Here is a 16,754-nt window from a genome sequence, read left to right on the forward strand (position 1 = left end):
TGCAAGTGCTCAGTTTAATTAACAACGTAAACACATTTGCCACTGTACTCGAGTGTCTAGAAAGGAAAGATTTGTTTCACTGCAAGTAAACTACTTCTATTTACTTTTCAAATACTACGAGTAGATCCCTTCTGCCTACTCTTCACACAAGCATTAGTGAACCTGCTACTCCTTCGACTCATCCACTGCGGGATATATACTAAGCCAAAAGTTTCACTAGTGAACTCCTTTGCTATCAACCAAGCTTAGACGAACCTGCTACTCCTTCCGTGTGACCCTTACTAGGTTATATCACATTAGAAGTTTTGCCAGCGAACTCTTTGCTACCATTTATTCAATCATACATTCAGAAAACCCTAATTAGTGCTTCCAGTCCTCACCACCCGTTATTCAATTTCCCCGGGGATTCCAGACAACATATAACATTCACTAACGAGGTTGGTTAGAACATATATCAATATAACAGCAAGAAAAACAACTTAAATCATTTCATAATTTTCAAAGCAATAAAACATTTGTAAATTCGTTTAGCAGCAAAATGTTCACAATTAGCAGCAAATAACCTACCTACCTATCTTAACTAGTTCTACCTAACTTTAACTAGCCCCTAACCATTTCCTCTGCTACCAGAAAATTACTGATAGAGCGCGCAGGTCACCCGACTATTATTTTACCACATACGTATCGGGCCCATACAAATTCGATTTTCACTATTCATTAATCAGGTGACCTTGCACTCTACTAACAGTAACCCTTGTTCCTTCCTATTTATTTCTACTGTACCCGACTTACCAATCCACTGTTACGGGTACCTATGATCACAATGGATCAGGGAGCTAGCTGTAAAAGGAAGGCATGCACAAAATACCAACTATCATATTTTCTTTGCACTCATGTAATGACAACAAACTCAAGAAGTTTTAAAACCTTTATCTAAAATTCAGAGTCAGTTTCAGAAAGCATAAGATTTACAGTGAGTAAACAATCAATAACCAAGATTACAAAGAGCACGTATCCATAAAGGAAGTATATGAGACCAACCATTTATAAGTCTAAAGGAAGGTAAGAACAGGGAACATGCTAGATATTAGTTTCAAGAAATTTAGACTAGTCATAGGGTGACTAAAGGACGGGGAAAGATAAGGAGCATACAAGAATATCACAGTTAAATTACCCCTGAAATATGGGTACTGAAAAGAACTTTAGATTATATTATGAGAACTCTGCGATATTATGTAACTATAGAAAAGGTAACAGTGGAACATGCTATAATTCCAGAGCAGATCACTTTAATTGGCTAGAGGAGGATAAAGAAAAGGAACATCTATATTTCATGAACTGAAAACAGGATTGTACTTAAAGGAAGGGAAAATTGGAACATGCTAGAATAACAACGATAATATAAGACTTTTTCATTTAGCAGTGTGAAATGGAAAACATGGAAAATTAATATGCAAGACCGTACTTTATTAAGCAAGGGAAAGAATGAAAGATGCAGAATAGATTTCCCAGCACTATATTTACCTAGAACGGTGTGAAGACCAACCCTGGCCACGGGTCAGTTAAGGACAGGAGAAACCCCAAGGAAGGACAGTCGCCAGTAGGCCAGCAAGTGCAGAACAGACACCCCAGGACAGGACAGGAAAACCAGATTAGGATCAGGACAGGACCACCAAGGTAAGACCAGCACCCGCAGTTCGGAAGCAACGCCTGCGCTACACCCTCTCTGCAGCTATCAGTCAGGACCCCGATTGGGTTATCGAATTCTCCAGAAGAAAGTGCTTCGCCAGCACTTAAGGTTTCCAAAACCCCCCTGGGTCTGTGGAAATTACGGACAGAGTGCTCCGCAGCTCTCTGTATCAGTCACCTATTGAGTGCGTTGGGTCAGTGACAGGTCAGCTATTCGGACAAGTCGGACAATTTCTCTAGCTAAACCTAGGCTAGTTATACTGTTTTCGGGTCAGTGTACCACCCCCCAAATGTTGCAAGTGCAAGAATCCCCAATTTCGATTGGTCCTCTAGTAGGACAGGTTAACACACCAACCAGGACAAGTTTCTACAATGCCATATTAGCATAATTTGGGACCGCCTATTGAATTTGGGGTTCCCATGACATGTTCTCCAGAATACAATGAATTTTATACAATTGTTGCATTTGCAGGACAGTTCAGTTTGATTCTGCCGGGTCGCAGGTCACTTTCTCATGAGTATCTTGACTGTGGCTGCCAGCTGGCTGAGTTCACCTGGTACAAGGTTTTCTTCCCTCTGCCAGGATGACATGCGCAGTAGGGATTTCTTAAGATGGGGTTTGCTTCCCTCCCAGGCCCAAAGTACACAATACATGAAAAGTAAGCAAAAACAAATTAAAACACAGAAATAAATGAATACACTGTATACCAGGAATCCCTATATGACTCCCCTTACTTTATACTAACTATAGCATTAATATTAATGCAGACGAACAATAGCACAAAAGCGGCAGCGCAAGCTTCGGCATGTGAGAACATCAAGCGGACATTTTAAGTCAAGTGAGCAAGCGCGAAAAGTTCCCACCAGAACTGCGAGTACGTCACGTCACGTGAGTGTGACCAACGCATGTGCAGAAGAAATTCCCGCCAAGCAGCGGCCATTTTTAGAGGCAAGCGTTGTTAAGGTTAATAAACACATAAGCAAGCATCTCTCGGATACCCCAAATGTCAGAATAAAAGGGAAATTAGTAAGACAAACAAGTTGGTTATATCTCATTATTGTTATTCGAGGTTCTTGATACAAGCAAACCGCTTTACGTGCGAATTCTTGCTCCATCACATATCAGGGGCAGTGGGCTACCTCTGAAGTGTCCGGGTGGCTCACTACATCCCTTCCCCACTTGGCTTTAAGCCTCACTCCAGGACATTGCTCCCAATGTCCTTGAACCTTTTGTTCCGCCTGGAGTGTGGCCGTAGATTATATTGCTGATGCTGTGGGCGGTCTGGGTCACCTTCTTGGCTCGTATCATCCCTATCTCCTGTGGACTCCATTGCTTTCCACCAATGGAGCAGCAGCATCTCAGGTCTCTCGTTCCTCTTGATTCCATTGACAAGAACACCAGAGAGTGTAGCCGTTTACCTTGCAACAGCCCAAACCTCTCCGAGCGGAAATGCGCAGCACAGCGGTCTCTCGCTCTTGGTCGAAGACTGCATTAATGTTGCATGGTGACCGCCCTTTTCGCCAAAATGTACAGGCGAGTGCGACTGCCTGTCTGCTTGTCCTATGTGACACACCTACAGTGGGAAACAGCGTTTACAATGCTGTCTCCAAAGCACGGTACCTTTACAACGCAGTCGTTATAACAACCGCATTGTTAGCACGCGTACCATTACATCGCAAGTCGTTACAGAGACTTGCTGCAGGGGGCACGCTGGTGTTGGATATACAATCCAACTCTTTCCTTGCAGTTGCACAAACTGGAGTAGGAATAGTAAATAATACTATTCCTAAGTCCAGTGCGCCCCCTACAGCAAGTCGTTGTAACGACTTGTGATGTAATGATACGCTTGGTAACAACGCGGTCATTGTAATGGCTGCTTTGTAAAGGCATGCGATGTATTCACATGCGTTGTAAACAGCCATATTCATCTACAGTACCCACACTGACACCACTCTTATCGTGCGGGCAAAGAACTATTTTATTTATAGCTTCTGGCTGCGCCCCGCCAGAGGATTTAGTGCATGCATATCCAAGACAATGTGCTACCACCTGAAGTTTCCTGCTTGCTCACTATATGTGCAATTGAACTCCTGCTTGCTGGGGCGATAATCTAATGGAGATGCAGGTAGTGCAAGCACAAGCACTGGCCTGAACCCCCATCAGCAGAGCAGGGACGACAACAGGGCCAGATGAGTTGCAGCATGGACTAGGCCACAAGGGGTCCCACATCGAGAGCCCCGCATCTGGGTGCGTAACTCTAAGCCGTCCCTACCATGGTGGCCCGCAGGCTCACTACAGGGACTGACCTCTCTGTAGCTGCCCAGGCTGCATATGGTAAGAGGTTCTGTTCACTTGAGATTTCTCTACCCACCAGAGGGAAAGTAAACAGTGTCTAGTTTATTTTAATATCCTGGTATGCCTGTGTTTCTCTTCCAGTTCTGTCCATGTTCATCTGCCATTTCACCTAACAAATCTCTGCGTAGACGGAGAGGGGTGGGTGCAGGGAGTATCTGCAGAGGATCTTACACCTTGCAGACACTGAAGTACAAGGCTTTAGTCCTTTTCTATCATGATGCCATTTGCTGTTCCAAAGAGGAGGCGCCAATAGCAATCAGTGCAGTGGGGTGAACCACAGCTTATTAAGGGGTGCGACTGTAGGAAATTGCCCTTACTGCCCACCCAGCCTCCTCTTCTCTGCATTAATTGGATATTAGGCCCGGAGGACTCTGCCTCGCAACCCGACACCCACTCTCGCCCAGAAATTGAGCAACTGCAGGGCTCCAGCTTTCCTAGCTGCCTGGTTTTAGTCTTAGGAGAGTGTATTTTGCCAAACACAAAAAAAATATACTTTTAATCGAGGATTGCTAGATGTCGTGATAAATCAAATGTTACGCTTGAGGGACAATTAATATGTTTAATAAGTGTAGGAAATTGACAGTCATCCGTGTATATTGTTTTAACTTTTGCCTAAAACAATAGTTTGAGTCTTCTTATCTTGTGTTGCTTGTGCTGTTTCTCACTGTTTGTTTAATGGATTAGAAAAAACATAAGTAGCACGTAACATGTCTTAAAGTCACTGCTTGTCTGATAAAACATAAAGTAGACAATAGACACATTCATCTAGTAGAGCGCAATTACTCATGCCAATTTTGACAGTATTTTATTGTATTGTACAGTGGATTTAGTGAAGTTGTTGTAGGGCAAGGTACAGTTAGTAATTACAATGGTTGGTGCTAGTGTGCTTGTGGGGGGGTGGGAGGGGGGTACAATAGTACTGATTAAGTCTGTCACTTTAAAACTCCTGAAGGTAAAGTCAAAGACAGACTAGCGTGTAGTAAATTTAGTGGATTCCCAACTACCTGTTGGCCATGAAAGAATGGTAAGGCTGTGGCAGAATCAGCCATGTGTTAGACGTACCTCGAATGTGACCCACATTGTTCCTGCACTGGTGACATTGTCCGCCTGCCATCCTCACGGTAAAAGGGAATGCCCGCCATAAGGGTGGGGGTCCTGTGGGGGCAATTAGAATGCGCCCGCAACAGTGGGGGGTGCATCCTGCATTCCTGGTATTGTGGCGCAAACACTGCATGCCTTTCCATGGCGGCAACGCAGCCACGGAAAGGCTACCTCCCCCTGCATCCTGATATGGATGGGGGTGTATAGCAGACACTGCCACCATATGAAACCCTTTTCCGCCCGGTCAACTCGATGACCGGGCAGAAAAGTGGTCTTCCCGTCCGCCGCTGTCCCCCCCGCCATACTAATATGGCGGGGGGAAATGGGTGGCGGGCGGGCTAGGATGTAGGGCGGACCACCACCACCATGAGGGCGGTGGCGATCCGCCCTACATCCTAATGGGCCCCACAGTATTCAAGCAGAGTATGTGTCATTGTTTCAGCAACTTAATCTAAAGAGAAATCCCAGAATCATTTGGCTATTACACCTTATTGACAAATCAACGCTGTGACTTGATGGTTGGTCTAATGTTTTCATTCTATTGTGTCCTTAACAAATGTTATTTGCAGGTATTATCGTGCCTTCCGTCACCTCCTCCGTGTACTTCTTCATCTTCATGGGTCTGTGCTCCTGGTGGGCGTGCTGCCGCAGCGTCACCCTGATAGTCTTCAGCAGCCTTTGTGTGATGACAGCCATTTTTAGCGCTGGTCACCTGACCAGCATCTACCTATACCAGTTGCCCTATTTCCAGGAACTGGTCCCACCGGAGGACATATACGCCAGGTAAGGGAACCTCATGCACCATTAAAGCACTGTTACCTGAACTGCATGCCGTGTTCAGTACTCTAAATGCCTGTACATTTAAAGGATAAGCCGGACTCAGGACTTAACAGTAGAATCAAACTTTTTAAGTGACATGTATCACATATTTTCCCTATGCCTTGGATTTTAATCTAAATTGGTTTACTTTTCAAAGTCATCATATTTCAGACCTGGAGAACATTTACAACAATCCGCACAATTTTTAGGCTGGGCATGTAATGATAATGATGCTTGAGGAATACAAGGCAAACATCTTGTATTATACACATATTCTGTTGGCCTTAAGGTCACCCTTCACCAACCATTGCTTTCTTTATCTTAAAAAACATTTAGCCATTGGCTTTGTCAGTCATATCTTGGATCATCAAAAAGAAGTAACTTAGGCTCCCCTTCCTATTATTGACTGTTTGGCAGTATACTTCCACCTTCAGTAAGAGAGACTATTTTATATCTGAAAAGTACACCCTACAGTCTCGCATTTAATTATTTATCTTGTCCATGCATTGTCTACAAAAAGGCAATTCTTTTGTGCAGGGCTTGTTTTGCTTTTGTCAGGGCATGAGTGCAAGTGTCATACCTATTGGCTTTCCAGTGCTTGTTTCTTAATGTTGCTTGAAGGCTCACATATGAGGGGTTCTGCTCTTTCAGCAGGCTGTGGTGTGTTTGTTGTAAAACATATTTTTGAGTGTGGGGGGGGGTTTAAGCGGTAATTTCTCTGTGGTGAGTTTTCCTACAACCCGATAACAGTTAATTGGAAATGAAATAATGCCGCAAGTTAACCATGACAACTGAGGTGTGTCACGAGGTGTAGGTGGCTGAAGGTTTAATTGATGTACAAACCGCAGTGAATACATTGCTTCACATCTACCGTGACCCCGTTGATGAGCAGTTAAACTATATGGTTGAAAGAATAGTGCATCATTTAGGGGAGACCAATGCACTGTCCTCTGCTTTATTTTATTGATTGTAGAGCCCATTGACAGGTGATTCAGAATGGGTCTGTGTTGTTGCTGCTCACGTTTCAAAGATTTCAATTCATGTGATTGGTTTCGATTTTCCAAGTGCTTCTCCGTGTGAGTAAATTAATTTGTGCTTGAGGCCATGAGGGCGTGTTTTTGTTTAAAGAATGTATAGAATCTAGGGTTAGTGCAATATAAGTTAAAAGACAACTTTTTACAACATTTACCAATACTGTAGGACGCCACTTGTACATGTGTGTGCCTGGGCTCCAGGCAGCTCTTATCAAGAATTCCTGTTTTAAATACAAATTGGCCTTAATTTCCCACAACACAGTTTCTTTGGAACATATGTTACAAAGTACTATCTACTAAATTGTGCATTTAAAACGGATGATGAATCTCTACCCTAGGTCCAGTCCTGGAAGTGTAAATAGTTTTGTTGTGCAGCTAAAGGTATCTAGAGCCCTATAAGTGTTGCAACGCCTCTGCATATAGCCTTTTGGACTTTGTGAGTGAGAAAGACGATGTCTTGTGGGCATCTGAGTGCTGGAAGTCGTAGTCACAGAAAATGCCAAAATTCAATATTTCATGCACTTTTTAAAAAGACACTATCGTACAAAACATCATGACCGATTTCTGAACATGTCTCAAGAAATGACAAGAAGTACGTGGCCTAAACCTGTCTTTATAAAATATAAATCAAAATTGTAGGGTCCTTCAAATAGAAATACTCTGCAAAATCTGACATTTTTGCAGAAAAAGGTGTACTGTTGAGGTGCAGAATAGTACAATGTTCACACTGTGGATGCAGGAATAGCTCCCTGGTGGAGTCGGAGACATACAGGTGCAGTCACAAAGCTGTTACAGCAGTATTGTTCTTTTAGTTCTCAGTGTCCAAATATGCATCTAGAAAGATGCATAGGATTGAACATCCAAGAAGAGCTGACACACCTTCTCAATATCACAGCCACTGGTAATAGGTCCAATGGATGCAATGTAATATACATGATATCAGATGGTGTGTGGAACGCAAATAGTTTCACTTAGACAAAGAATTTGGTGTTGCAGTTTGCTCTAGAAGATTCCATCTTAGAGTGGATACCCAGTGAGGCTGAAAAAGGATGCGCTTTTGTGGCAGGATCAGATGAAGAAGAAGAATTTCAACTTGAAGCGGTTCAGATTCCTCGAGAACAAACGGGGAATGACCAAGCACCATTTAGATATCGTTGCACCTGTTTGCCAAACACTACTGCGTAGACAGATAGGTCTGGCGTGGTGGCCATTTTGCCTGTTTGGTCCTCCAGAGGTTCTTAGTGTAACACAGTCCAGAGACACTCCTCTGCAGAGAGATTGCTTTGGTATCTATTTTAAGGTTAAAAAATCTGTGGCTAGAAGTCTCGATCAGATGAACAAGTTACGTACCTGCTGTAATGCGTTATCTTGTGGAGACTATCTAGCCGCACATTCCTTACCAATCCTCCCTGTTCTGCAAACTGTAAGTCCCACATTGAAGACATCCTTAACCCCATCCGCGCTAAGCGTTTTACCGCTGTGCGCTAAAGATTCGCAATTACCGCGTTACATGACGAGCTCAGCTCGTCATGAACGTACGACAGGCGTACCTCATGACGAGCTGAGGTCGTCATGAGCGTGGAAGGGGTTAAGGACCTCACCTGGCACACCAGCCATTCTTCCTCAGTTTGGCTGTTTACTTCTGATGCAGAAAACCAGTCATGAATTGAGGTCAGCGTGCTGGGTGGCGCCTATATAGGCACTACACACTTCTCTTCCGGTGTGGACAATGACCCGTGGAGCCGAACCACACCACCTACCGGTGCTCACGTTAAATGCTGAAAAATTTCCAGATCTAGTCTGACGCTTGGGGAATATATACAGTAAGGAATCCGAAGCTAGATAAAGTCTGTACCAGACAGTGGCCTAACAAAATCTGAGGAGGCCCCCCTGCAAGATGCATGGAGGGGCCCCCGCTCCGAATTTTATCAGAAACTCTCGGGCGAAAGTACTGTGCTGAGGGGGCCCCCCTGCAGCTGTGTTACGCCCTTGCTACCAGATAAGGCATTACCGAAGATTAGTAACTTGCTCAACATTTGCATTGACTGATTGTGATTGGTGAATCAGTAAGCAGGAGAGTCCAGCTGATTGGTCAGAATGCTGAAGAAGAGTGAATGCCGTGTGAATGGTTAGAATGTTTCTGCCATTCTGATTCCGGGTCCAGTCAGCTGAGTTTGAGTTGGTGGAAAGAGAGGAGCTGCTATCATTACAGGAGCGCTGACTGCAGATGAAACCTTCCAGGGAGGGATGAATCGAGGCTGTTGCCCCTCTTTCCCAGGTGGAAGGGGCCGAGGTATGACTGGTGGGTGTAGCCAGCCAAGATGCCCAACAGTAGAAGTTGTTCTTCGAGCACCTCACTGGTGGTCTCTATCTCAAGACGTTTTATGAAATCCGACAGCGACTGATAAGGAAGGCCTGGGGTTGGCAGGTGTGGCCGCTTGGCTGAATGCCCTTAATGTACAAGAAAAGGGTGTTTGGGAATACGTAACAACTTTTAAGGGATGAACTCTTTCCACTTTTTATCTTGCCATGCGTTGGAGAGTAATTCTCTCCGAGGGATACCTGACTTTTTTTAATTTGTGTGCATTTTTGATGTTTATTTAAATGAATAAAATACTTTCGATAAGAAACTTTGAACATAGCATAGTAATGTCAGATTGGTTTTGTACATGTAGAGAAGGTAACTGATTCTGGTGGTTGCTAGTTAATGATGAAAACGAGGCAGTACGTGCATATGGGGTTTGCAGTTTTTACATACTAGGCGTATTTACAGTAATCAGCTTGTTATGTAATGCGATATTTCCGTTATTCCCATTGGACGAGCATTTTTTTTGTTATCCACCTACCCACTGGCATGTACCTCTTTCAGGCTAGAGTAAGATAGATGATATTAACCTACTTACAATTCCATAAAACGGAATTAGACTCTCAGGAAGCTGGTTAAGCCAGCTCTGGATAGAGGTGCTTCACCCCAACCCATGCATTAGGGTCCACAGATCAGCACAGACAGTTAGATGCATTCCTGATCATCCAAGAACTGATATCAGTCTTCAGAGGATCAGTGCCTCAAGACCGACGAGTCTATACAGACCACACATCATTTCAGGAATCAGATCTGATTGTCCGAAAAACACAAAGAATTGAGCAACTTTGTTAAAAAATTGATTAAATATTCACAGTTATCGTTGTGTCTTTCTTGGACAGATATTAATGCCAAACTTTAACCCGTTATTGCACCCATTAATATCCCAGAAATTTGCCATAAAGCTTGTTTGTGCGAATGATAAGCCAAATTACATCAGTATAATTGCATGATTTTAAAAGCACTTAATTTAAAAAAAAAAAAGAAAAGAAAATTGGTGCACAGACATCCTTTTAGGGAATACGGCCGGACTGGGAAACCAAAAGCAGCCATGGCAAAAATGCTCAAACCTGGCCCACTCCTTTCACCCTCTCCCATAATCACTTTCTTTCCATCCACCCATACTCTCTCTCTTCTCCCTCTCTGATCACTTTCTCTCTACCTACCCCCTTCCTCCATCTATTTCTCTGTCTCTTGAAGCCTCCCCGAGAGGATCTTGGGAAGTGACAGAGCCACCAGGTGGCCCTGGGCTTTCAAAGCCGGCTTCCAAGGCCTCCTGGGAAATGCCCGGTGGGATTAAATGCCTATCTGGCCTTCACATGGAATGCATCAGTGCTTCATTTGAGTGGGTGGTTGCTGGTGGATTCCACTGGACCTTAGTTATAGGGAACAGCACTTATTTTTCTTCAACATATTTTGATCCCCAATAGGTAGAAAAACACATAGAGTAAAGCAGGAGGAAAAGAAAGACGGAAATAGACCGTGGCAAAGGGAGAAAGTAAAGAAGAAAAGGAACCTGAAAGAGGGAGATAAAGAGGTAGGGAGTGTCTGATGGTAGGTGAAATAGGCATGGGTGAAATCAAGGTTAGAAAGCCTTGGTGTTTGGCACCCCGAAAACTGTAGGGCCGGCCCCCGGCTTAACTTTTGGCACAGCTCCTTCTTATTTAAAAATTAAGCCCTGGAATGGGTGAATACAAAGATCTGTTTAACAGCTTCTGGAAGTTGCTGCCTTGATGTTAGAGACATAGCCATAAAAAGAGACATACACAGGATGGAGGAAGATGCGATGTCTTTTACTGTGCACCACAAGCAGTGGTGGGAGGAATCAATCAGTGTGATACACGTTATTTACCATGGGTTGGTTACACAGCACAAACGACAGAACTACCACTTTTTTTAGAAGAAAGCATTGATCCTACTGCGAAAGTGGAAGACTCCTTAAAACGCCATGTTCAGCAATTGACAAAGTTACTTGCGACTGGTCCAACCACTCTTGTTAGTTCTTAGTTGCTGTATGAGGCAAAATATTTGGGAATGATTATAAATTGTATACCGCCACCCCCAATCCCCCTGGAATGTGAATTATTTTGAGATGTGTTCTAGCTGATTCTTGTTGCCTTCTATCCCCAGGTTATTTGGTATGACCGCTTTTGTCCGCACAAATGTGACTGAGTCCTGGAAGCTGCACCTCCGCCCTGGACTCACCTGGCCAGCCTATGCCAACCCCTTCCTGCTCTTTACACTGTACTACATGCTGGTGATGTTGGTGGATCAATGGGCTCACATGCCGATGGTAAGAGAGACGAAACCTACAGGTGTAGTGATGTTTGTAGTCCAAAAGGCATGATTTTGATCCCACCTTCCCCACTACTCCCAACATGCATGATCCTAGGAAAATGATTACATCTCCTGGTGCTTTGGTTCCCTTAACTGTATTGTGAGGACAATACAACTGACCCCCCACCTCTCATTCAAATGGGGTTTTGGGTATGCACTAACTCATTTATAACTAACTCCTGCTTTGTTGCATGTGGCTGGGATGAGGTATGTTGTATGTCTAGATTGGTCGCTTGACTGCACACTTGCACTCTTACACTGGTATTTGGACAGTTTTTTTAATCATGTGGAGTCATATATATAATTTGAACCTAATGATTTCATCACAAAAACACGCAAAGAGATCGATGAAAGATTATCAAAACAAGAAGAGAAAATAAAGGCGCGAAAAATATACAAGTTCGCCCGCGACAAAGAGGATTATGCGCAGGGGCGAATTTATACTTTCGCACGCAAGTTTGAAAAAGCTAAGAAAACCAAACTTGCACAAGAGCAGACAAAACAAGTTATACCTCCTATTCAACATGAAGCCTCAACATCAGCTATCTTGGACTCTAACATCGAAACCAGTGATGAGGAAGCACTTACCAGTGGCCTTTCATCTGAGGATGGTGATTTTTCTGCAAGAGACCACAATTCCAGAATTCTCGATTTGGGAGAAGAAGTGGATTTTTTAGTCTCAAACCGGCTACAAACACTCAGACCCCTAACGCGACAGCAGAAAAAAAGTCAAGACGCAACAAAAGGAGGGGTGAGCACCGAAAAAAGCATAAAATCGCCCAAAAAGCCAAAAAAAACAATATTGGCGCAAAAAACGATAGAGGACAATGCCATCATCAATCTATCAGCCATGACCCTTACCGAGGAAGAGAAACAACTGCTTAGCCTCGGTCTAACCTATTGCCCGGTTTCAGATTTCAACTATGCCAAAACCCGGGTTGACGTCTACTGCTATATTAGAAAACTCAAATTAAAGAAGTTTTTTAATATTAAGGATGGTCCAAGTGATAACATTCCTACTAACAAGACCACAACGATTACAAGGAATTTGACATTACCGGCTAGAGAGACCAAAACATTTCTATTGTTACATCAATTGGCGACAAATGATACGTCTGATATCAACCCAGTGTCAACTCAGGATGAACTTAGGGATGCTTCTATTTCACAGGTGGGCGCGAACATCAGTCCGTTTAAACCTAAATCAAGGTTTACACCAACTATGCCTAAAGATTCGATTGACGTTTTCCATGATGTTGTTGTGGAAGATTTGAAACAACTTCATCACAAAATCAAACATAAAAAACGTTATAAAAGCAAGCGGGAGCAAGAATATTTGTCTTTAGTTTCCAAACTGAGTAATGACCACAAAAACATCATCACCACCGCTGATAAGGGAGGCAATGTGGTAATTTGGCCTCAGGATGCCTATATCGAGGAGGCTTTGAAACAACTTAATGACTCCACTTGCTATACTAAAACAACGGGCAAGAATTACAACGAGGCCAAAGACATTTTACAGAAATTACTACATAAATGGAAGAGAGAGGGTATGACCTCTAAACAAGAATTTAACTTCCTACATGTTGAATTTCCAGTGTTGCCGAAATTATATCTCCTCCCTAAAGTCCACAAAAAGGTTGTCCCAGTCCCTGGCCGACCAATCATCTCGGCCATTGCTGGAGTGGCGGAACATGTCACTGAGTATATTGACTACTTCCTACAAGATTTAGTCAAGGATTTGCCAACATATATCAAAGACACTGGAGACTTTATCAGTAAAATCAAGGATATTCCATGGAGTAATGACCTACTCTTAATAACTCTTGTTATTGAATCGCTCTACACCAGCATTGTGCATACAACTGGTTTGGCAGCTTTAGAGCACTTCCTTGGTAAAAGACCTATTAATTGTTATAATCATAACAAAATGATAATTGAACTCACGACATGGTGTCTCGATAACAGCTTTTTTTTATTTGGCAACAATATTTATGTCCAGAAACGTGGTGTCGCGATGGGGGCCTGTTTCTCCGCCAGCTATGCGTGTCTACACGTAGGCTGGTGGGAGGAACAGGTCCTCATGCGTACACACGGAGCAACCTATAACAAACATGTGGTGCAGTGGATGCGTTATATAGATGATGTTTTTGTTATATGGAGGGCTGATTATGTAAGTGCCAGCAATTTTCTTTTGTCTATTAACACTAATCAGGAGAATTTGAGATTCACTTCGAATATCAGTAATTCTGAAGCCGAATTCCTTGATGTGAAAGTATTCATCCATGATGGTCGTTTAGCAACCAAACTCCATAGAAAGAGCACTGCGGGCAATAACATCTTGCATGCCAGCAGTGCCCATCCACGACATACAATAGACAACATTCCTTTTGGGGAGCTGCTCAGGTTAAAGAGAATCTGTAGTACTGATCGCGATCTGGCTATCTGTACTAATGAAGCCTTGGACAGATTTGGGCATAGGGGATACAAAGAATCCGTTTTGAAAACAGCAATCCCAAAAAAACAATGCATGCACTTGTGAGTCATTGCTAACTTCTACTCACAATAATTCTTCAGGAGCTGAAATTAGTATTAAGGATAAAGCCCCCAGGTTCATTACCACCTACAGTAAACAGGCCAGACAGATTAAATCCATCATGAAACAGAGATGGCCTGTTCTAAAAACTGATCTAGTTCTAGCACCCAGGCTTCCAGATAGTCCTACTATTACTTATCGGAGGGGACCCTCCCTTAGATCTCAAATCAGTCATGAATTCCCTGAGCTTGAGAAAAGGGAAGATTGGTTGAAATCCCGGCCGGGATTTAAACGTTGCTCTACTTGTAGGGCTTGTAAATTTGGGAGAAACACCACTCAGTATTCAACACCATTCAGTCCAGTTATGATGAACATCAAGGGTTCATTCAACTGTAAGACTGATTTTGCTGTCTACGTCCTGACATGCACCTGTGGCCTTAGATATGTGGGCAGCACAAAGCTACAGGTGCATGCCAGGATCCTCCAGCATTTACGTGCCATCGTTAACAATGATGGCACGTATCCAGTGGCCAGCACTTTAAAGCCATCCATAATAACAACTTGCAGTGCCTGGAATACTATGTCATCACCTCGGTTCCAAAGCCACGCAGAGGCGGTGACAGAGATAAAATACTCAGGAGATTGGAATCACAGTTGATCTTAGAATTAGACAGTAGATTCCCAAACGGGTTGAATACTACAGAAGATTTACATGTATTTCTATAAACCATTATATTCTTTCCCTTTTCATATTTCATTTGAAACATTCCGTCCTTTTCTGCCTCTCTAGCCTATGAAATTTTATGAATTTTGCCTTTATTTCACACTTTTGTTTTACATTTTATGTTTTTTCATACACATGGTTTTTTCTTTTTTTGGAAATAGGTTTTATTTAAATGTTTGCACCTTTTCATTGGACATAGACACTCTGACATTGTTCCTGGTTTTGTTTACCCAACTTAAAAATATCACTCAACGTGTGGGTCTTTATAAATTCATTTGTCATCTGAGTTTGAGTCCTTTGATACTAAGGAATTTGAATATATAATCGCTGCTGTGAATGTTTGTGGCCGTTATTGCATTAATGCAGAGATACCTGAAAATACTGTGATGAACTTTGCAAATGATTTTATCATTGTTTGATTTTACCATGTCAATTTTTATACAATGGGTTATCAACAACGTTTTATTATGTAGTTGATTTTACATCTATGCAATTTTGCACAAATCTTCCTGCGTCATTTGCACAGTATATATTTGCACTTATTTTGCGTAATTTGCACTATTGTGTACAATGCAAGGTTTGCACATTTGTAATCTGTATTGATATGAACAGTATTCGGGTCGGCTAGAGCATATTCTTTTCTATATTGATTAGCAGGATGTAAATATTTTATAATTCATCATTAGTGAATTATAAATGAATTGGACTCTATTTTAAATTTAAAATATGATATTTGTAACTAATTTATTCTACACATTGATGAGGTTTCTGTGTTTTTTTATCAAATGTTTGGAAAACAGACTACATATGTCTATAGCTTGTAGTGTGTCCTTGCTTTCTACTTACCACATGGTGTAGCTGTTTGTGAAAAAAATGCATTGAGAAAAAAAAGGTGTAAAAAACGTATTTAAAGGGTGTTTGGTCATTTACCTGACGATCTGTGAGCAAGGGCGGACGCCCGAAACGCGTCAGATTTGGTAACTCTCTTTCAAATAAATCTTTGCCGATAATACGTTTGGACTTGCGTGGTCTTTCCTGTCCCTGCTTTCTGGGTGGCGCGTTGTGGAAGACTGCTGTTGCGGTACATATATATATATATATATATATATATATATATATATATATATATATATATATATTGCTTGATCTCCGTTAGATGCAGCCGCGCCTCAGTCACCTTACTCGAACTGTAAAACGGATAAGACAGACCCAGATTACGTGCAAAAATCAGTGCTTTATTTCATCCAACAGAATAGCACCCAGCAAGCCCGCATGACGCGTTTCGCCTCTAGCCAGAGGCTTGATCACATGATACATTGCTTGGAAAGTAAGGAGGGTACTTATAGAGTCTAATCATTCAAGGGCGGCGCTAGGTAGTTCTGGCCATACCTCTATTGACCCTTTAACGACTGGTACAATTAACAACTTGTTTTAACATCAAGGGCATAGTGCCCGGTGTTGTTTTTAAAAGAAACCATTTGGTCATAAAGTAAATGCATAATACAAAACACGCAATCATAGTATAAAAACTAGGTTATGATAAGGGTGCATCCAATCTCAAAAGCTGTACACATGAGCCGAGCAAAAACATTTTCATCAATCTGCAATATGTGAATATTTGCTGATTACATAAAACGTAGCAATCAATGACGTAGTGTCTTTGTTATATCATTGCTAGCCCCTCAAAAGAGATTGTTTCCTAAAATACCTCATCTAAAATACCTGCCTAATGCAACCCCGTTTATACTAACACTATAGTTCTGTACAAAAAAATCTCAATCGATACACTCATTGAA

At 42.4% G+C, this 16,754-nt stretch overlaps 1 protein-coding gene across 1 annotated transcript in view; it reads left to right on the plus strand.

Moving 5' to 3' along the window:
• Positions 1-16,754, plus strand: part of LOC144768973 (piezo-type mechanosensitive ion channel component 2-like) — a 700,333-nt gene that overhangs the window by 122,521 nt on the left and 561,058 nt on the right. Inside the window, exons 7-8 of the mRNA XM_078652965.1 lie at positions 5,716-5,929; positions 11,492-11,654. Of these exons, the coding sequence (XP_078509091.1) occupies positions 5,716-5,929; positions 11,492-11,654 (377 nt within the window). The remainder of the gene's footprint in view (positions 1-5,715; positions 5,930-11,491; positions 11,655-16,754) is intronic.

Source organism: Lissotriton helveticus, chromosome 7 (assembly GCF_964261635.1).
Source record: "Lissotriton helveticus chromosome 7, aLisHel1.1, whole genome shotgun sequence".
NCBI classification, from domain to species: domain Eukaryota; kingdom Metazoa; phylum Chordata; class Amphibia; order Caudata; family Salamandridae; genus Lissotriton; species Lissotriton helveticus.